This window comes from Aptenodytes forsteri, unplaced genomic scaffold (genome assembly GCF_000699145.1).
Source record: "Aptenodytes forsteri isolate BGI_AS27 unplaced genomic scaffold, ASM69914v1 Scaffold471, whole genome shotgun sequence".
In the NCBI taxonomy this organism is placed as follows: Eukaryota; Metazoa; Chordata; class Aves; order Sphenisciformes; family Spheniscidae; genus Aptenodytes; species Aptenodytes forsteri.
This window is the reverse complement of record NW_008795862.1, coordinates 429,420-452,880: the sequence shown is the minus strand read 5'-3', so window position 1 is coordinate 452,880 and position 23,461 is coordinate 429,420. Positions and strand designations below refer to the sequence as shown.

General features: G+C 37.5%; 1 protein-coding gene across 1 annotated transcript in view; it reads right to left on the bottom strand.

Moving 5' to 3' along the window:
- Positions 1-4,755: 4,755 nt before the first annotated feature.
- EPS15L1 (epidermal growth factor receptor pathway substrate 15 like 1) overlaps positions 4,756-23,461 on the bottom strand; it is a gene marked incomplete at its 5' end in the record, with an annotated part of 54,673 nt that continues 35,967 nt past the window's right edge. The window contains 2 exons of the mRNA XM_009284039.2: positions 4,756-8,622; positions 13,255-13,460. Coding sequence (XP_009282314.2) covers positions 8,476-8,622; positions 13,255-13,460 — 353 coding nt within the window. The remainder of the gene's footprint in view (positions 8,623-13,254; positions 13,461-23,461) is intronic.

The following is a 23,461-nucleotide window of genomic DNA, read 5'->3' as shown; positions in this document are numbered from 1 at the left end:
CCCTGCGAGCAGGCGGGCATGGTCCTTTCAAATCCATTTTTTAAACCCTGAAGTACAAGGCTGGGCTAGAAACCCTCCGGCTTTTCTGGAAGTTCGTTTTAGATTTGCAGTTTTGCAGATGATCACGGCGGGGGGAGTTGAAGCTTTAATTTTGGCCACAGCTCACCTCGTGCGGGGATGGGGGATTTCAGCGAGTCCTTGGTTACTCGCAGCCGTTTACAAACTGCCTGAAAACATTGACTCGCCTTAAACTTTGGTCCTCCATCCACAAGAAGTGCCAAAAAAAGTTTGTCCATTCTTCAAATTATAGGATTGTGTGGTTCTGTGGTTTTCTGTGGTAGAAGCTCTGTGGTTTCTAAAGCTATTTTGTGCACCTATAACACAGAGTAGCTGTTAGGCTTTTCTTAAATTGAATTTTCGAAGCCAGAATCCCAAGCTCTAGCAATTTCTTTTGCTATATTTAAATAAAACAACTACAACAAAGTCATGTAGCCATCGCTATGGTAACTAGCAGTGTTAGGGGGAAACATAAAGAGGAAAATTCAATCCAAACCCCATGTAATTTAATAGGGAGAAAGCTATCCCCGTTGCTAACGTCCGAAACGTACTTGGTGGCATTTACAAACCTTAAAATTCCTGCGTGTCCTTGAAGCAGCCGCTCTCAGCTGGGTCTGTAACAGGTCCCACCTGCCCGGGACTCATCCTACGTGCCAAGAGCAGAGTAGTTAGAGCTCCTGAAACCGGCTGGGACCGCAGCAACCCCTCTCTGCCATGACTGGAGACCCAGGCTTAGGCACACCTCCATTCGGAAACGTGCTTCCCATAGATTTGGAGGAGAAGGAATAGATTTACAAGCCAAACTTCAGTAACCGAAAGCACGTAGCCATACACAATTCACAGGCCCTGGAGGTAACTGGCTCAACTTAACTGATTCCCAGAGACTCCTTAAAGCTCCGTACTATTTGATCCCAACCAACCAATTCCCCATCACTTAGGCTGAGGTTGGGAATAGCCTCTGCCACAAAACAGGACTCTCAACTTGAAATGCACAGAGAAGGCAGGGATTTATCCTAAACTTGTTAGGCAGAAAATGTGTTTGATTTGATCTTTTGAGGTCTGACTTTTCAGCCACAATTATTTGATCTTACAGTATTTTATGTAGACACAAAAAATGAGTCATATGCACTGCTTTATATAATGGAGATGTATTAACCTTACAAAACCACCTTTCCAAGCACAAGGAGAGCAGGAGCAACAAAGTTCTCATGTACTCTGTAACCATAGTTAGCATTAGTTACCTGCTTATTCACCTGCTTCAATTGTAATTCCTTTTAGCAAATCAAAAGTATTCTGTCCTTTGTAGTAAGCATAAATTCAGCAACACAGAAATTGCAGATGAACTTACAGGTTTATAATTAGATACGGTATCCCTTTAAATCACTTTTACTTTGGTTTCTTGCACTTCTTACAGTTCGGAGCATTCCTGGAGTTCTGACCTATCATTATGTCATCAGGAAACATCTGGAATATCACACTGGACATCCCCTGTGACATTTAATATATTAGGCGAGAAGCTACTGAGCCTGAGGCTTAAACACAAAACCCACAGAAAAAAACCCCCTCACATCCCAACAACCACTTTTTTTACAGCCTGTGCACGACGACAGCCTAAGTGGTGTTTGATATATTAATGATTTTATATCGCAAGCACTTGCAAACTAAGGGATACAGGATGCCTGGGTGCCCTTCCTGCGGGTGCAAGGGACGGGCAGAGAGAGCACAGGGCTTTGTTCTTCTGCACAGTTTCCTCCTGAAAAGCTGTGATTGAGGACAACATTTATGGGAAGTTAAACAGCAGAAATATGTTATGTTTGCAGCTGGCAAAGAGTGTTACGAGAATTCATCAATAGGGAAGGCTACAGCATTTGTAAGAGATGCTGTATCAGCACCAATAAAAAGTTTTAATTGCGGTTGTTACATTAAAAAAACGCTAACCAGACGGGAGGTAAAAGATGTTCCGAATGACTGAATTGATAGTCACGTACAGCAAACGGGAGATTCAGCAATTTTCTCCTGGTAGCGCCTCCCCAAGAAAAATGTGACTGCAATTTCAGAGGTAGGGATGGCAACATGGGCTCCGAGAGCTCAGACTGCCGCAACGCAAGCCGGTCTTGGGTTGTATTTAGGTACAGTCAACAAATGCTACATTTGTTTTAGAGGTTTGGCAGCTGGGCTCGTAGCTTAGAGTTCCTTTGAGTTTCCACTCGCAAATGTTTCTTCTTGAACAGGATGCCTACGCTTTTCTTCCCTTCCCAATGAAGAGCCTCTTGGCCTCTACGCAATGCCTGGTACAGGGAGTCCTTTTGGATTAGGCACGGACAACGGAGATGGGGCAGGTATTTGGGAAAGTGTTCGGATGAGTACATTGTCCGACTCCGAAAACTTGAGCGGGAGCAAAACACGGAGCTGCGGCCTACATTTTGGTAAGCGGAGCATTACAGGACGGGAGAACTTGGGTAAGAAGTTGTGCCTGCCTGTGACACACTATAGTCAGATCCCGGCTTCAAAATGTCAACGTACTAAAAATATTGCTGGAGAGCCATTTCAGGAGAAACCTGCCTGGGCAATCTGTTGTTAACCATGCCAATGTGTGCAGAAGCCAAGTAAATAAAACAGGCAGATGGGAGAATAATGAGTCAAAGCGAATAATGTCGAATAGTACGATAGTGAGGTGTGTTTTTCCAGCAAGCAGAAAGGGTTTGTCTCTGGTGATCTCTCTAACCCCTCCCAGCATAAATTGCCTGGATGTTTAGCATTGCGGCACACAAATTGTTTTGGAAAGGGTGGGGCATTGGATTTTCTGACTCTGGTCTGTACGGACCAAATGTGGCCGGGACAAGGAAGAAGGGAAAACAGTGCGCGGAGGGCACCAGCCAAAAGAAAAAAAAAAAAGATCTCGACGCGGAGAATCAAGCAGTTGCTCAAAGCAAGATTCACAAATTTGACACAACAGCTTGTGAAATCGTGGGCAAAAAGTAGTAAAGAAAGATTGCCGAAGTCTCAGCGCTCCAAAAAGTAACTTTTCATTTATTATATTAAACAATAACATTTCTCTTATTATATTAAACAATAAACACATGAGATGGGTTAAAATTAAAATAACTTTTCAATTTGTTATGATATTTGAAAGATAAATATAACTACAATAATGTACATATTTGGAGATATTAGTCAAATTTAGGTCAACATTGCAGTTTCCACTTGGTGTTTCCACCTTTTTTAGGTCAGACTAAAGAACGTCGTATCAAAAGGGACACCAGAAGAGCACTCTGTAATTGTAACAGCAGAAGGAACCATAGTCACTAGGAGTTTTCCTTTTAAAGTTAAACTCAAAGGGGAAGGCAGAAGTTGGAAAAATGAAAATTCCATTTTATAACAAATTAGCCTTTATTTATAAAACTTTCAAGTAAAAAGAGCAGTATATCAACTGATAAAACAAGTGTGTCAATGAATAATAGTTAACATATTTACTCTAAAAATAAATCTTCTATGATTCCACCGTAACTCCAAGCAAAATTCCTTTCTAAGAAAAGGTGTTTGTTGTGAAGCCTACAGAGAGATGCAATGGTTGACACACAACAAAAACTTAGCTGTTCCACCGGTGTAGGAAGATACTTGAACTAGATCGTTATTAGCACAGATCAATTCACTTTAACAGAGTTCCAACTCTAAATGAGGATTAAACAGAAGTGAAATTCCTGAGAGGGAGGAATAAAACGCAGAAGGAGGGAGAAATCAAACTCTTACACGAGGGAAAGCAACGATTCTACTTGGACCAAAATTCCTTGGGCCTCGGTTCTACAGAATAAATACTCTTCTCAATGGAGAAACACTAAAGAAGAAATAGTAACCCCAAAAGGATTATAAGAAGAATCCAAGAAAAGTGCATTATCTTTGAGCATAAGATGACAAAATAATTTCTACAAAATTTTCTGACAACAGATTTCACAGACAGGAATTAAAAAAAAAGGTTACACAGTCAGAGACAGCTTGGAATTTCCTACACTTTGAGAGCACATTACATGAAACAAAATACAGTAAGGACTGATGATCCTCATAGAGCAGAGAGATTTCATAAGGAAAAATTTGCCAATATAAAAATATCTCATACAGCATTATCGTAGAATTACTACTTTTATGAGCATCTGTTTTTATTGCAGAATGACTGGTATGTTTTACAACGAGACTATTTGAATGTAACTTACGGAAACCACTCGAGGCAAATGTGAACATACTGGTCTATAAAGGATAATGTGGGTAATTCAATACCTGTGTCCTACATGCAAAGTTTGCATGCGTAGGTTCAACGTGAGTAATTGTCCGTCTTTCCTGTTTTAACTGTTGTGCCTCGGTGCTGTGTGCAATTCACGGTTTTCCATGAGTCATTCCAGCAGTGACGATACTCTGTATAAAACACATGTGCCACTATAAAAGCCTACTAAACTCTTTGATTGCTCAACGTACCACAGAGTCTAGTAATTTATCTGAGTAGAAAGTAGAATCACCTCCATTCTTTCCTCAAAGCCAAGAATGCAATGGATAGTCATTCCTCCTGAAGTAAAAGCTTAGGTGGAAATGGAGGAAAAACAGAGCTGAAATCCAGATGACAATTATGTGCAACCTATGTAACGGGAACGAAGCAAGAAAAATGTGTTTTCCACCTTAGCGTGCGACTGTTTGGGGGGTGTGTGTGTATGGGGATAGCTCCTTAAAAATAGTTTTTAAAAAAGGGAAAAAAAGGAAAGAGAGAAGTGAAACTACAAGCAAATGTAGGAGAAAAATCATTGCCTCAGCCTAGAGAAAAAAGGAAAGATGACATGACCGTCACATGCAAGAAGATCAGAAATTGAGCCTACATTTCAGACACACACTTCAAAAATTCAAGAGAATGTGAAATCACATCCAGTGCAGATGACACCTACTTTCTGCCAGGTTTCTCTCTTACACTTGGCACAGCTAGCGAACACAGTTTTTCATGCCAATGAAAGTAATCTTGAAACAAATTTATTAGAAGTAGTCATTTCTCCTTTTTTTTCTTTCACCAGAACTTTGAAATTCTAAGAGCCATGATGTAATCTGCATTTCTGTAAAAATTCCATTTCTGTATCCATTGCTGTTTAGAGAATACATACATACACAGAAGCTTTAATATATAGAATATATATGCATATTCTACATATTCATTGTATATACACATTTTATGTACAGCACAGGTAACTATATACTAGACATAGTATGTGGACATATATAGTATATACACACACACTATTATTAGATTATACAATACACTATATATATATATATACACACAGACACAAATAATATGGATCTCAATGTACACTGTACATGCATTGTGTATACTCACATTTTATATATCTTGCATTGTACATATTTTCTCTGCCCAAATAGTGATAGGCCTATTTGTGCTTTAAATTTCACTGTTCTGGAGGAAGAAGAAGATCATTGTCTTGCGATAAAAGTTTCGTCTTAGAAGAACAAGTGCAGGTGTTACATAAAACACTGAGTTACAAGCATAAGGGAAGAACGTGGGTAATCTTCCTTTTTAAACAGGAAACTGTAGTAAATACAACGCGGAGAAATCACAGCTAAGTTTTCTTCTACTGCAGTGTCTAAAATTTTGAATCAAGAGTGTTTCAGTAAACCTAACGTTACTAAATCTAATACACTGTGCACAGAGGACGCGTTCTGTCCTTGTTCATTTGCTTGATCTTCTGTTACTGTCCAAGCAAATAGGAAGAATGAGTCAATAAGGAAATAGGAAAATGAGCAATTAGTTCTAATACTATATGGAATGCTAGATTAATTCACATTTCTGGCTTCCTGCTGAACGTCTTGAAAACACCGACTCATTGCCTTAGAAGCATTAATGGCAGTATTTTAGAGCACTGACAAAGTAGCAGAAAGTCTTGTTATGGTACATAACTCAGAAAATGAATCAAGCTATTTAGCTCATCCACCCTGTCCCACTGGAGTGACATCATCCAAGTCGTAGTCCAAAAGTGGTTTTCCTTTCTAAAATGGCACTACATATGAATGGGGTTTTATTGTAGCAGAAGAGACACCACAAAGACTCAGGCCAAAATGAAAAGGAGAATCTTACACATGGATACAATTTGTTTAACTTCACTGAGAATCCTGCAGCCATTCAATTTTGAAAATTGCTCTTTCACAGCAAAAGTTTTATCTCATGCTAGCTATTGACAGACCCAAGTTTGCTCTCAGAGACTTCAAGTCCTGTACACCAACAGAAAAGAGAATTTGTTGACATTTCAGTATGTTTGATCATTTAATCTAACATGTTTTAAAGTAAAATTACCACAGTGGGAAGGGATTTCAAATCAGGTTCTGTAAAATTAGAAATATTTTCTACTGCATTCCAAAGGGGTCATTAAAAGACAGTGTTAAAGATCATCATATGGTTGCTTTTGATACTGAAACGCGTCTTTTCCCCTTCTGAGGGGATTCAAAGATTCACATTATTTGTAGTACCATTAGCACAGGAGACACACAGCAAACAGGGAATTGTGACTCCTAAAACTGCATTTTGAGATACGGGGTTTCAGTTTTGTCATATGTATTGCTGCATATGTAAATGGATGGATGCATGCGTGCGTGCATATGTACATACACGGACACGCACTCGCCCATACACCTACTCACGAAAGCCTGAGCCAACAAATGCCACGTTTTAGCTGCATTTCAGAGCTGAAAACTACTAAGAAGATTAAAATGATCCAATCTGATTCTTATCTCTGTGTAAGGAAAGCATCCAGAATAAGGCAATTACAACAGAATGGGGAAAGATTGTTTTCCTTCAGTGAACAGGCACTATCTTTGTATTATGAAAAATAAAAGTAAGGAAGCAAGGACACAAAGAATATAAATGCATTAAAGATGATGAAGGAATACCACATTTTCAAAAAAATAGAGAAAATGTTGTAAGATAAGGGCTGCATCAGTAAAAACACAGACTGTTAAGCTTTGTATTCCTACAGAACCAAGGACAGGAAAGCAGACATACATTAAGGACATTTTTAAAATTTTGTGCTAGGTGCCTACTCTATTTAGACATAAAAGTCCAAGGCAAAGACAACTGACGTTTTAGAATTCCTGTAATCAGAAAAGGCATTTTTAGTTAAGTAAATTATTCACAGACTTATGATAAGGACTTATTTTATATATGACATGTAAAACACATTCTGTGTTGTCCTTACCAGGTGGAAGTACTGAGTTCTACAGGTGTATATAAAATCTGATCCTACTTGGACTTACTACTGCAAGCCGTATTTTAAAGCCAATCCAGTCTACCAGTACTTCTATAACTCACGCGTGAACATGTATTTGGCAAATAAAATCTGTTTCAACTTGGCCTTATTTCAGCTAAATTATGTTTGATCTGTAACCCCATAATATAAGATAGGTGGAATTCAAGGAAGAGAGGTAAAGACTGTCTCACACAGTCAGTTGGGTAACTCAAATAATGCGGTCTACGTTCTGGCGGTTGGAGCAAAAGAGGGTAAAACGAGTTGTAGGGATGAACACTGCTCAAGCTTAGTAAGTTTTCCATTGCTTGATTTTACATGAAAGCAGCACTCAAACTTGTATCACAATCCTGCAATCCTATTTGCTTGTGAGATAAAGCAAGATTTCGCCTAATGATTTAATTGCCAAATTATTTGTCCAATTTACTACAACTGAATTAACTCCTCCTTTTACAACATCACATACAATTATTAAAGCTCAATGCAAACAAATGTTTAAAATGGAATAACTACTCATTCATAGAGGCTTCAAATTCATAATATTTTATACAGTTCACTGTGTTTGTATTCATCATATATAAATTGCCAGATTCTTTTGTAAAAGCCGCACCTCCTGGATAAAAAGGGACCATCTAATAATGAATTTATGCTGAAGACTGACACAGATGACACACTGATTAGCCTACCATGAATTATTAAATAAATGTAACAAGTGAAAGCTAATTCTATAAATATTATCTTTTTATGACATTTTCTTCGAAATCCGTACTGCAGCCTCAAAAACCCAATGGAATTCAGGTAATAAAAAGCCAGATTCACAAGTTGCAGTTTACTATATGCAACGTTGTCTTCCAGACAAAGAAACTTTGCTTTCAGTATCTTAGGATCATATGTTAAATTTCTTACAAGCAGTAAATTTTATCTAGAACATATAATACAGCTTATACAGTGTTTCCTGCATATTATGCACTTGAAAAGCCACACAGAGCCCAGTTCGACGTAACCAGCCAGTCTTGTTTAGAGTTGAAGGTGACTAAAATTATTTTCACAACATAAACCAAGAATTTAGTATTTTTATAAAAGCCACGTTTAAAGGTTTCACTTGGACAGGGTGGAGCCAAAGAACCTCTATTTAAGAGTTTGGCATATCAGCCTTACTGAGTGCAATAGCCAACTCAAGGTCTTCTTGTTCTTGTCTCCGCAATCGAGCTAGTCTTTCTTGCTCTGCTTTTTCACTCTCCCGCTTTGCCCATGCCAGCTGCTGTTCTTCATTTCCAAACTAAAAAATGAAAATGGAAAATAAATTAATAAGTTTACCAAACAGGTAGAAGAAGTTATGTGAAAAATACAACGAATCAGACTTATTAAATATATGAATCAAGTATACCAAGCTGTCCTAGGGTAGTTCTTCTGGATTAAGATAAAAATTCACTCACTGATTTCCTCATTTCATCCTTTAATTTATTTCCTTAATTTCTTCCTCCTCCCACCAGGAAACTAACCCATCTGGGCTGCACATCCCTGCATCCATGTCTCAGTTGTGTATGAAAATGGCCAGGGGACTGGAGCCAAACAAAAACTCCACAAACACAAAAAAAGCACGTTAGTGGTTTGGGAGCATAGCAACCTACATCCATTTTTAAGAATAGTAAATAGCTGGTAAACCCAAGAGTTATTTACTCCTGTGCCACTCCACTGCAGAGAGTTTTATTGTAGTATTTCCTGCTAAGGGCGAGGGGTTTTAATAATTACTCTGGAGACTGCTGATTTGTGGGAAGTTTCATCACCAAGTCAAAAGTTACAAGAAGTGCTTCTGCTACTGTTCATAAATACATGCAGAATTTTTCCAGGAAGAAATAACGTAAGAGAATCCAATTTACTTCAGCAGAAAACACTAAGGAAATATAACACATTATAACATTCAGCTTCTAAGCCTGTTTGAGCTTCCCAAAACACATTTAAGTACACTGCAGCAAAACTATTCCAAAAGTATATTCCGGTATTTACCATTGAAGTATGCAAAAGTTTACTTGTTTGAGCTTTTTGCACAAAATAGTAAAATATTTTATTGAAATCATAACAATTTAAAACTAAAATATAACCCGTTACTGTTTGATTTTAGCATTTGCTGCAGAGGATGATGTTAACAGAAGCATTTGCACAGCTGCATGCAAATGTTTGCATTATATCCCACTTCTAAAATTTGCTTTGTACTATCTTTTTCTGAACGTTCAGGAAAACATATTATTTGGGGTTTTTCTGGAAGAGAAAACTACATGGAATTCATAGTTTCAATTTCAGCTGAATGTATACTGCAAAAATTGCCCTGTGGTCCACAACATCGTAACTCTGAACACAGCAAAACACGCCACTGCACTAGCCGATACGGCTACACCTTCCCGGACAAGCTTGAAATACTGAACTGAGTATTAAAGGCAACTTTCTGCCTATATACTACGTGATGGCCCCCACCCCTGCCTTGTCCACTCTGCATTGTATCTATAATTCATACTTTTAAAATAAATGCATCTATTTGAATTTCCTTCAACCCAAGTCCAATTCTCATTTACCCCTGATTTAGTTAAATTATCCTTTATCTATGTGCTCCGGGATGCTCACAATTCCTCACTTTTATTTCTCTCAATATGATTTTTCAGATGATTTGATGCAAAAGAAGAGAACTATTTTAAAACTACTTTTCTTCAAACAATACTTCTGCTTTCATTGCCATCAAAATTTAGATGAGGACCTTTGCATTCAGTGTTACTGAAATACAATAAAAGTGCCACACATTTTATGATATTTGACTTTTAAAATGAAGAAAACCTACTATCATTACTCATTTAAATAACGTCAACTGACAGGTTAAGATTTAAAAGCTCACTAAGATTTTAAATAGATGATTTTTTTCAAGATAAAGACGGACTCAAATGGAAGTAGGACTTCTCCACTTATTCCAAGAATTCAAAAAGATCATATAGCTGGGATGGAGAATAACAGTTACTATTTTCAGAAATACAATAAGCTTTGGTCAAACCCTCTGGGGTCTCTTTTTTTTTTTAAATGTTGAGAAAACAGTTTTACTTATATAGCTTACATCTTAGGATAAGTCTTCCAAAGCTTATGAGAGTCCCAATTATGACTTGTTTATGGTACGCAAGTTATATTTTTGTGGTTAAAAGTGCTGAGTTAAAAAAAAAAAAAAGGGAAAAATAGGCGAGTGATTCATTGGAAACAAATCTGGATGTGCCTTATTACAAATGGTTAGCATAAAGTAAAATTTTGAGGAGCATAACTCTGACCATTAGATAGTGAAATACACAATAGTTCATTAATGCGACGGATTCGTGCACAGATCGCCTATAAAAAGGTAATGTAGCTGAATCACAAGTCATTGAATACAATAACAATTTCTTTGCATATGTCCAGGTTTCAAGAAGTCTATAAATCTCTATCACACATCTGTCATTTCATTAAAAACCTCTTTTTTTTTTTTTTTTTTGCTAGACCCAAGGCATAAATGAGGGAAACAGCAAACTACAGCCAAACTAATCAAATACACAAAAAGCGACACTGACTTGTGTTTACTAAATTACCAGTTTATATTAAGAGAAAAATTTTAGTTTAGTTCTAAGTGCTCTGTTTCTTGGCAATTTAAACGCTTTCTGTTGGTGGAAAGATTGCTTTTCTTGTTGTTCCGTAAACTGAAGCTGGAACCTAGAAATACCTGAAATACGAGCTACCAAAAGACTTTGTTTTGTTCCAACGAGTCATATTTAATGCCAGCGGAAAAGTTAAGAATGCAATGAGAGTATACTTAAACTCTGGGTGCATGAATTTGCCAGTATCTCAAAAAAAAAAAAAAGCCAATTTTTCTAGAGTGCTACTAAAATCTAGTGAAGGTCCTCATGTTATTTATTTGCAACAGTAAAGAATTCCAATTAAAAATCAGGTTATTCAATTATTTAAACCTACACGATTCTATGATTCTGTTCTCAGATTCCACGGACTCAAATTGTGTGTCAAAAAACTTTCTGTAAGTAAAATTGCTTTTAATTTCCATTATGAACAAAGTTTCCCAAATGTTAGGCAAAGACAAGCACAATATTCTTGCTGATTACAAGGTAACCAGTACACTTAAGACTTCATACAGAAGGATTAGGAATTATCAAGTGTAGCAACATAATTGTGTTATAGGCAAGCCAAAAAAAAAAACACCCAACAAACTGAAAAGAACAGGGATCAAAGTCTCTCTCTTTTCAGTCAAATTCTGTTACCACTTTTTTTTTTTCTTATAGCAGTAGAAAGCAATTCACAAAACCAATTAAAAAAATTCATTTCATTTGATGAAGTGCCACTTAACGGTAATTATAAGTGGCTACTGCTCGAGATCTCATTTTTCCTACTTTTTCCTTATCTTCTAAAGTTACTCTCATCTCCTGCAAACCTGATGGCACAGTAAATTTAACACTAGAGCACCCACTGGGATGGGGATCAGAGATTTTGGTTAATCATTTGATACAATCACGCAGTGTAAGCCACACTTTTAACTTAAGAAATGCAGTCTGTAAAGTAAGACGACAGTGGTTAGGTAACAGTCATTCCATTCCATTATTTGTCTTTCATTGAAGGAAGAAATTAGATGTTCAAGAAACTGCAGATAAAGCAAGTTTTGCGTCTTATTTTTATTAAGAATGTCACCATTTTGTATACAATCACAGAATTTAACTGTCCAAATTCAACAGGCTAGTACTAACTGTGGTAAAGCATACATAATATCTTGAACTTTGACGTCTTCGGTATCATAGATAAATTAAAAGCACTGAGGCCAGCTAAAAGTATGCACAGATGACCTCAACTAACAATACCAAATAGGAAAGTGATACACATTTACTATTAACTAATAACTAGGGGGAAAAAAACATTAAAAATAAGCAATCTGGAAGATTCAGCTTAAAGATCTCCACTTGTTGAACACTGAACTGTGTCCATCAGAGTTAAGTAACAGATTAAGTTGGCAATTTTACTGCATGGCAATGTAACAGAACAAAAACACATGAAAGGAGGAAGAAGCCTGAGGCTGTGGGTGGAACAGATTTCTATCTACTCATGGAAGCAGTAAGAACCACACTACTACTACATTTACAATGATTTCCAATTCAATAACATACCTGCCAGCACTAAAAACAAAGCCAGGCTTTTAGAAACCCTGGTATTTTTAATGAATGGGTACTTGGCTTTGCTTTCAAACCTTCTGATCCTGTCTTTTGGAGTGCAGTATGGACGTTTCTATACTGGTTCTACAAAACAATTTTGTTTTCTTTGTCTAACAAGGGCTTTTCTACAATATCAGTAATTGGAACAAAATTCAACAGCTAAATTTTCAATCTCTGTCTCGTATATGTATCTTTATGACCACATTCCATTGTATACAGCAAACATTGCGACAGGATTGTCAGAACTTTTTTCACAAACAATTACAAATACTTTACGGAGTCTTTCCCTTTAAGGATTTGCTTCTCAGGATATGGTGAAATCGCTATATAAATGTTTTCAACAATTGTTTTTGAATCTTTACATCATTGGCTCCCAAAAATCGGTTTACAAAATAGCCTTCATGCAACAAAAACAATACACAGATTCTGCTACAAAGAATTTGTGAGTAAAGGCACACTGTACTAAAATAATTTAAATGCAAGTAAACCCTTTAAAATTTAGTATGAAATTTCTTTTTTATTGAAATAACGCCTTTTTATTACAGAAATATTAATACAAAAACAATGAGGACAGCATGAAGGTACTAAGAGACAGAAGCCAGTGAACAGTAGGTTTGCAGTTAAAACAAAAACCCAATAGATTGCTGCAAGCAGAGCGGAAAGTGGTTTGCTCAGAGACAATGAACTTAACTTACAGAGCTGAAGTCTGCAAACCCCAAGGAAGAGTCTTTAGAAGTTTTACTTGAAGAGGAGGGAGCAAATGGATCTTTTCCACTAAATGGGTCCCCAAACCCCTTTTTACTTTGAAACGGGTCACTGCTGTCAGCCCCAAATGGCTGGAATGGATCATGGGGCTTGGGAAAATCTGAAGACCCAAGGTGGCTTACAGGAGTACTTTTACCTGGAAAGTTTAGGAAAAAAAAAACAAACAAAAGGAGAAAAAGAGAAGTTACTTACCATGGACAATGCAAACCCCTTAAATAGGAAACTGTGCTGATACACTTTAGCATCATCCATTCTTCCTGGGTGGTTTAAAATTTCACCAAATATAATGGTACTCATTTCTCAATGCAAATCATCTCAAACAGTTGTTTTATTTAAATGGATCTATTATCTTACTTATACATACTGCAATATTAATACCATCAAGACTTTAAATGATAAAACCCAATATAAAGACATTTGATTAGAAGAATTTGACAAGTATGACTTTAGTTCATTTTCCAGGATTAGAGACATTTCAAGTTTAAGTTTGGGATTATATAAAAGACAAAATACTTAAAAATATATATATATATCACTAAAGACAAATAATTATTCCTATTAAAAAGAAATAAATAGTAACTTATCTGTGACTTTACAGAATGCATGCATTCTGGCTTTTTTTTTCTCCTGGAACCGGTTTATCCTTTTACCACCACATGTACAAGGGAAAAGAGACTGCTTAAGAAATCACCTTGTTCTGGGGTGCTTGCTGTGCAACCCACCTTTTGTAGGTGACTGCTTGTTCTTATATTCCACCCCAATAACAAATGAAATCACAGGAACTATTGTGGATGCTCATAAATAATGGTTGTATATTTTATTTGTTGCAATTAGAACCTCAATGGTTAATTCCCCTTGCAAAAAGTACTATTTTGTTAGGTCACATAACTAAACAGACAAATGCAATTTTTTTTTTCTCTTAAAAAAAAAAAAAAAAAAAGACTGCTCCTGACAGGTACACAATCTAGCCTCCAGGGAAAATACTCCTTGGATGAACAATCCTGATTATAATGTGTACTTGACAAACGATAAAGGAAAATCCAGAAACATTTTTAAAAGAAACAAATATTTACAATTTCCTACATAATAACCTGAATTACATATAATATTTGCATTAATAAAGCTATCTTTTTTGAAACGCCCACTTCTTTGAACTATAATTTAATAGGAATCTTATAATTTATTCACATCAGGATACGCATACTAGGAAAGCACAGAGAAATGGAGTTGAACCCCCAAATTTCAGAGTATGTACTTGGCATGTCTAAGACATAGCCTGAGAGCTTTTAAGAAGGCACTTCGGTAGTTGCTCGTGAACTTCGTAAAATTTGCTCAAATCTGTGGAAATCCTCATTTGTCAAAGAGAAATAAAGATCAGCAAACTTGCACTAAATAAATAACCTGTCCAGCAGCCTGCCTTCACCTGCCGTTAAATCACAGCTCAGCCTCTCCTATCCCAGGGACCGGCCAAACGTCCATCCTCCCTTGCACTCAGCTTGCCAGACATACAGCCCTCTGCCTTCAGCAGGCTCCGCACCGTGCTGGCGGCACCTCCTTAATGATTGCACGGCGTGCAGGGGCCTATAGTCCTCAAACTCAGCCAGGCACAGATTTACAGGGCAGCTGAAGGAATCGTGCAGTCTCTTATCTCAGTGCCAACATCATACTTGGGCCTCAGATGCAATACAGTGACCACCTGCAGGCACTGCGCTTCAGGGGAAATGTGAAGCAAGAAAGTCCACAGCTGAACAAGCAGACAGGAAGAGGTGTAGGAAACAAGACACATGCAGTAGGAGATACAACTGGATTTGTTCAGTCTTAAGAGTATTCAAGGGGATCATAGTCCTGTAGGTAAATCTTCCATCAAGAAAAAGGCTAATGGATTTAGATTTTACCAAGAGAGATTTACATTAGACAATCTGTAACATTTTTAAAGTTTAAGAATTCTCAAGACTGCCTAGGGAACTTGTTGCATTCCATCATCGTGTCCATGAGGTTTGAGAAACGGTTTCTAGAAATCACACTGGTTTAGCTGCCTTGAAGCTGGAGGATAAATGAGATCTCTTAAAGTTCACTCCAGTACTATTTTTCATGGTTCAGTACGTGCTCCATCCTGGTTAACAGATGTGGCAAGGATATACAGATACCCATATTAGCAACCACATGTGGGACTTCTAAAGACAGGCAGATCAGACCAGTGATTTGTCCTCCATGGAAGGAAGTGACAAAACGTACAGGAAATACCAGCAGCATTTGCTCTCCCCGCAAGCATGGACCCTCCTTCACCACAGTTTCAAAGTGCCTTTCCTATCCACAGAGGCCACGTTTTGTTTTCTGAAACGGACTGCTGCATTTACATCCAGCTCGTCACCATGGCCTTTAGGAGATCTTACCTTCAGTCACAGCTATGCAGTGTTAGGGAACTAAGCAAACCTGGTAAGAGATGAGTAACTCAGCATTTTGTATGTAATTCTCCAGATAAAAGAGCAAATTATTTTAAATTGTTTTAAATTACAAAGAGAATTAAAGTATCTGCATTTCTAATTTAAGGTCAAGACAAAACAAGAGCCCTCTATATTTTTTTCTCCTTCCTCTATTGCCAGTCACTAGCAAGCAAATGCCCCCTCGTATCCCTTACCCTATATTGCCCCAAACCAATTTTGATTGATAGAGGCAAAAATGACCCATTTTAAGCTGCCATTTTCTTAGGTTAAATTTTCTGTTGCTGAAACCACTTTGTGGAATTGGTGACTGTTAATACAAACGCAGGGTTTGCAACTTCTTTGCTCAGCAAATCTGTTTTTTCTAGGTGGCCTGTTTAATCTTCCTAGTGGTTTCAGAACGTACACAGAGAGCATCGGGGTTTCTCGTGCTTCATCTTCACAATAGATCACAAAGAATAACTTTGCTGTAGAGGAAATGTCACCATGAATACTAGAGTTACTGCTTATAATATTGAAATTTTTCATTTTATGTCCCGAGTGCCATTTTCTTCAGTTTTTTTGTGTTTAAGAATAGAACAGGGCTTTAATTTTGTTATTTTGAAGAAAAGGTGAAAGAGGGAAACCCTTATAAAATCAGGTTTATTTCTTGCAGAGCAATTTTAAGGGCAGTGCCCATGCTGAATACGCCAATCCTGGCACTCATGACAGAGTCCTCAACGAGCCCTCTTTCACTACACTTTGTATGTTGCTTACAGTTTGTTTTATCCTGCCACACTCAGCAAACATGGTTTTGAGGCCTGGCAGAAGTTTGTTTGGTTCAGTTAGATGTTCAAATTTACTCATTTATTGGCCACAAATTAGTAACAACACCACCAGAATTATCTTTCTGACTTCCTTGCTGGCTTACACCAAGTGTGAATGTCCCAGTGGGGTAAGTGCATACTTAAGTATGCAAAGATTTTTGTATTCCCATGTTGAGTATGTCAAGGCTGTGGGTACAGTACTTCCATAATGTAAAGCAAAAATACCCAAACCACATTAAAAAGTCACCAACTGAACTGAAGGACATTGGTAAAATCCTAATATTGCAAAATATACTCTTAGTAGTAACTGAGATTGCATTAATCTTGCATTCACTGGAAAATGGTACGTTTTTACATGATACTGCTCATCGTTTTTGAGGTATGGCAGTACGAAACTGCAGGCTAACAGTTGTAACCCTTACTTATTTGATTTTTCTGCTAATAGTTTCAGGGGAAAAAAGTTCAGAAAAAAGCAAAACAGGTCCTATTCTGAAACCACAGCAGTTTCAGCAGTTACCCAAGTGGTGCACCCAAACCACACCGAGGACTCACTTCAGCAAGAAGAGATGATGAATAAAATGGTTTACCACAGTAAATGCTGTTAACTTATAGTGAACTCCACCCATACGAAGGGTTTCTCTAACTTCATGCCCCACAGCAAACTTTAGAGTTGAGATCTACAGTTCAAGGCAAATATAATCTCACTGGTAGGATGCAATAACAGAATTTGTCTTACTGAATTACAAGATATCAACAATGAAACAACGAAGTGAAACATTTATAGTTTTGTCCATATTCTATGCTTCAACGATGGTCCTATCTTTCTGCTTAGAAGAGTATTTTACTGAATTATGAGAAGCAGCATGTTTTCATGGGTTGGAAGACTGGATTATGCATGCTCACAGGCAAACAGGGCAGAGTTGAGGTGACACGACTTTAAACTGTCACTAACCAAGCAGTCCTTTCCAGGAAGCTTTCTACAGTGAAAAATATGCTTTAAGAAGTCAGAGTCGTGCTACATAGGATAAGTACTGATAGTGTGAGTTAAGTCCATACCTGTGATTATATTTGAACATACAATACCAAATACCAGGGTTCCTACCTCTCACCTCTTTTATATGCCAGAGGACGCATTACTCTAGAAAACTTCGGAGACTGTGCAGTATGTAAGGTGCCTCCCAGCACGTCTTTCTCTTGGCACTTTACCAAATTTATGTATCATTCCTAACTTACTCAGCATGTTTTTCACCACGCTGTTAAATCATCCAGCTCTTCCACTGCTGCAGAACAAAACTTTCATAAACTGTGAACTTTAGGAACTTAAGAGAACAATTATTACTAGTTTTCAAAATGTGCTTGAAGGTTAGTTAAATCAAAACCACTTTGCTACAGAGCACTCAAAGGTATTTGTCCTCAACAGGGGCTATTTCTGCACTGTATTTCAAGCTCAACTGTTTCGCGATAAAGCTCTTTGCACAAAATCACAATATATATTTTTAGTAACAGAAGTAAGATTTTTTCCTATGCAAAAAAACCTCGAAACTGTTTTTGCTTAATATTTGCAAAATTCGCACCTTGAGCTAGCTCCTAACTCTGAAAACCTTAGCTTAATATTCTGAAAACTGCAAACTCCTTGAAAGGTGAGGTTAGAAAAGTCGTTATACATTCAGCCTAACAATCTGTTCTGAAACAGATTCTGAACAACCTCTTTCAACAATTGGTACTGAAATATCTTTACTGTGAGAGACCTGCATAAACAACAGAATCAGAGCGTGAATGGAATTTTTAGTTTGCGGCTGGGCAGGTGCTCCACCCATGAGTCATTTATCCTACACAACAAGGGATGCCTGTGTTCTAATGCAACTGTCAAGTCTTCTAGAAAGCATGAAAAAATAAAAAAAGTTCTCCTGTCAGTCACAAACTTTGAGGCTGAATTTTTCACTCTCAGCTGCAGATGAGGAAAAAATAAAGGTAAACAGGCACTGTGCTACTTGTGAATAACCCTGGGTACCCAAGAAGCTCTACGGAAACAGGTGTGTGGTACCACTCAGAAATAAACATCACACTCCTGTACTCCTGTGATCACGTAATGAATAAAGAACAGAACTCTCTACTCTCCTCTAGACCAAATGATTGATCCCCACAACTTGAATATGCCCATGCAAATAAATGCAAGGGAATTATTTTACGTTTTTTCTGATTGCTTAATATAATTCTTTCTTTTGTTCATAACTCCTGATTACATCTATTATACCTAACATGGCTTCCTTCTTCTTAAAATTATCTCACTAAATACACAGAGCAAATTTCTATACAAATTCATATCCTGGGGACGTTGTACATGGTGCAGGTCAAAAAGAATGGCCACAAAAACGTGACGTGTTTAAATACTAAGTATTCATAAGACAATTTTCTTTCAAGAAATGAAACCAGTAAGTGCACACAACAAAGCATTCAGGCTTTGGTTTGCATGTTTTTTTAAGCAAGATACCGAACAAACTGTGAAGTCTTAATTTTCATCTAATTGAGACACTGAAAACACAGCATAGGCAAACAAACACTACTAAAACAACATTTACATGTCCAATTCAAAAAGTATCAGAGACCTATGCTCTTTTTTCCTCACTGACAACTGTCAGTATGAGGTCAATGTGAACTGACAGTGCTCTTGTACTGCTTTATAGATGAAAAGTAAGTCTAAAATGGTAAAAACAGATAAATCATAAAACGCCTTAGATTTAGAGAAGTGACACATACGAAAAAGAACTATATTTGTCGTTGACATAAAGGAGGAGGAAGCATCAAATACAAAGGAAGACAGCAGCAGAACAGGGCTGTACAAACATCGCCTTCCCGTGAGCTGCTTGCACTGCCCTTCTGATTTGTGCAAGCATAGTGGTGGCTGACAGCATTAAGCATCTGATCATGTGCAGCAGTAGTAAGAGGCACATAAAATGGTTCAAAGGGTGCAACAGACATCCCACAGAGTGAATCAAGCTCAAAAGCTTCTAGTTAGACAATCCTGGTTCAGGTAAGCCTGGGATATGTGTGCATACCACATCTGGGTACCCACTCACTAATGCTCTGAAGTCAAATTGTCTTCAGAGTATTTTCTTTCAGTATACGTTCTTAATCACGAGCACTTAGTGGTCAAATCTATCTTAAATTTACCTTGCAAGGTCCATGCAACACATGAGCGGAATGGAAAGCTGCTCTATGAGTTGGCTGTTAAATTTTCTTGCATTTCTAGCTTCTTTGGAGCTGACAACAACCTTCTCCAGCAACCACACTTGTGAGGAAAGAGCAAAGCATCCTCACCCAAAACTAGGGAATTATTATTTCTGTAGATGATGGATTACAACATGCATCACAGCTAAGAGAGTTTTCAGATTAGTTCAATAAAATACTAAGATCCTGAAGATCTTAATAGATCTTTAATAGATCTTAAAGTCCTGACCCCTTTTCATTTTTTTTAAGCCATCAACAGGTTCAGATATCATTTCTCTTTATCTGCCAACTGGCAAGATGAAAAAAGTAGGAATTGATCAGTCAGATTTTCCTTAAGTCAGTAGGGGCCTTTTCTGACTTCATTGGTGGACGGCCAAATACATCTAGCGGTTTTGCAATTTGTGATTTGGTAAAAATACTGAACCCTAACACCTTGGCTGGTTAAATTCATTATCAATAACATTACTATTATTTTGTAATAATTTCTAGACACTCACATTAAATACTGTGCAAACCTTTGTGCTTGCACTGAGGTTTTCTGGGGCTCCACACAAGCCAGGCATCTCCGAGGGATTAGAATCACACTTCCTAATTCAAGGCAGGCTGGTTAGCCCCCTATTCTGTCTTCTCAAGATTTTTTCCAATATTTTGACATTTCAAAACCACTACCAGTCACAAAAACAATGTGAGAATGGAATCGAAGTCCTTAACTCAAACACAGAGGTGTTAACCACTAACCTCTGAAATGCCAATTTATAAATTCAGTTGCCATCATACATCAGAGCTACAAAGAATAAATGGATTGAAAACCAAAGCCAAAGTTCTTTGACAAACTGTGTGCAGTCTGGAATAATAATTTCCCAATATAATTTGTTTTAATACCTGTATTTCAAATAGAAGCTAAATAAATCCACTAATTTCTTTTGTACGTGGGATGAATTCAATATGTAGTCCTTTGAATTCCAAGTTACATGATATTTTTCTGCTATTTATGTATTGGCATCCCAAAGAAAAACTGAATTTTTAAAAGTACATTAGCATTGAAGTAGTTCATTATTAATACAATACCCACCACCTCTATTAGTCACTAATATACAATATATTTAATATAAACCGTAACGTTTACACAGGCTAAAAAGAGCTAGAGAGATATAAATAATTGGTTTTATTAAATAATCACTGCAAGAAGAAAGCACACTGAAATTGGAAAGTACATTTTCTTCCTGCATTTTTAGGACTTTTATATTCTTTCAAGGTTAAAAAGGTCAAAACCACTATAAGCAAGCAATAAAAATTTAGAAGAGGTTGAAGGTTACACACTGGTTAGTGGTGAAGGTTCTTCCACTAATATCACTGGTTAACAGTACTGTTATAACCGCAATGTGGAATGCATGGTGCTGCATTTAAAGGAAGTGGTAAGGGTGGGGCAAAAGCAGTAGGTCCCACGATCAAAGCACTAGAGCATTGAATTTTACTTATAACCCAATCCATTCCATCAAAAGCCTGATCAGCAACGCCAGTCTTGGGGGGGAGGAAAAAAAAAGAAAAAAGAGAAAAAAAAAATCTGTTTCTCTCTTTTTGTAATCAACAACTTTTACCTAGAAACTAGTAAGCGGTGAACTCTGACTGATTTCAATCTGCAGCTCACGGCAGAAAACATAATTGTTAATCTGTGAGAACCTACAAAAAACATTTTAACTGACAGGTTTCAGTGCATCAGTTCTTTCAGGCTTTTTTTATTCTTAATTACACGAAAGTTCTACAAAACCCAGGTACTAGTGTAAGAAATATAAAGCAACCAGAAGTTCAGTAGTGCTGAACACTACAGGTAATCCTCTATGACAGAAAATAAAATGTACTTATAAATCTACAAGACTTAGCTATGTTTTAGGACAGCTTGAGAAAATAATTGGCACTGGAATTTAGATCCCCATCACAGGGCACCTTTGCTTAAGTATGTCAATATACATAACTATTATTTTTGTTGATGTAAGTAATTAATATTGTCTTGTTTTCCGTTTATCATAGCCCATTATGCAAAGCACAGGCCTGTTTATATCTGGAAAATTTTTTTGGTGCTTTTTGAGCATTATTCAAGATACAGCATCAATAAATAGAGAAAACCTTCCACTTCCCTCCGAAGAAACCTTCAAGTTCTCCAGTACCACCTGGTGAACATCAAATTACTTCAGCCAAGTCCCAGGGGAGCTGTACAAAACCTAATGTCCAGTAGGAACTTCATGGGCTATGAATGCATTCCTGAAGAGAAAGAACATGCACATGCTCCCTTGGGGATTTTTATTAGAACAGTCCAGTCAGAAGAGCTCAAGAGCTTTTTCTTAGCTCATCCTCCTCAATCTAAAATGAGAATCTTAAACCAGGTAAGGGACAGAGATACTGATTTTTCAAATCTTTGCACATTAACAGATATGTTGGAGCTTTGATGTATACTGGTATCCAGGCTTGCTGCTTCTGTCTCCTTGTCATTCTCTATTTTTATTCACTGATTTATTAGTCTTCCTCCAATTCTCTTTAAAGATTCTGCACTTTACCTTTAAATAGTCATATTGAAAAAACACAAGAGAGCATTTAATCAGAAAAACAAGCATATGGAATTTCTCTTGGACCAAGCAAGGATCAGTCTAAGACTCTGTAACATCTAAAAGATCTTGAAAGACACCGGTTCAAAAAGGAGTGACAAAAAAGGAAAATGATTTATGAAGAACAGAACAAGCATAAGCCTGAGATTCAGCCTAAGATACAACTTTAAGGAAATAATCTCATGATTGTCATCCCCTCTCTTAACCTTAGTTTTCGAGTAGGGAAAGATAGGGATCTCAAGGGTGTCTAATCCATGCCACGCAGTAAGTGTTTGCCTATCCTTGCCAGATAGTAACAACCACAGACAACTGTGAACTGAAGTATCTGCTGATACAGTCAGCAGATCATAGCTGCTTCCCAACGTCCAAGCTTTGAAAAAAAACCAGAACACCAACTAAAACCAAACCAACCAATCTTCACTTTACAAGCAGCCAGCAAACAGGTCAGGATTTATAAGGCCAGACAATGATTACCCACTGCAATCCTGCTGCTGACAAAGCTGGCAGTAGCAGAGAAGTTCCCTTAAGCATGTTATGAAAAATGTCTCCAGAGCCTTTATATGAGAGCAGCTAATCTGAACTACATATTCCTTTTACAGGTTTTTCCAGGTACATCTGAAGGCCTTTTGATCTGACCATCACTAAATGGTAAACAGAGGCAATGTCTGAAGTGTTTCCCTGGCCCCGTGTTCAGTTCCAAAGGTTCGCTCTGCCTTTGTCTTCGTGAAGAAATGAGACCTGATGCACAACTCCTCATTCATCTTGACAAAACATAGACACGTGGGCAAGAAGGGAACTGTGGCACACTGTGGCCACACCCTGATCCTCCAGGACACCCTGCAATACCTCCATGGATCGATCAGATAACACTTGCATGTCCCGTAACTCCTAAAAAAACTTTGCATATAGAAAAGCACTGAATCGGGAACAATCCCTGGTGGATTTTGCTAGTTTCCCCTATCCACAACTACTTGGGAAATCAGACAGCTTTCAATGCTCTGCAAAAATATTTATTAGTATTTTCTACTTGACTGCAGAGCGTTGAGGACAAGTAAAGCCTTA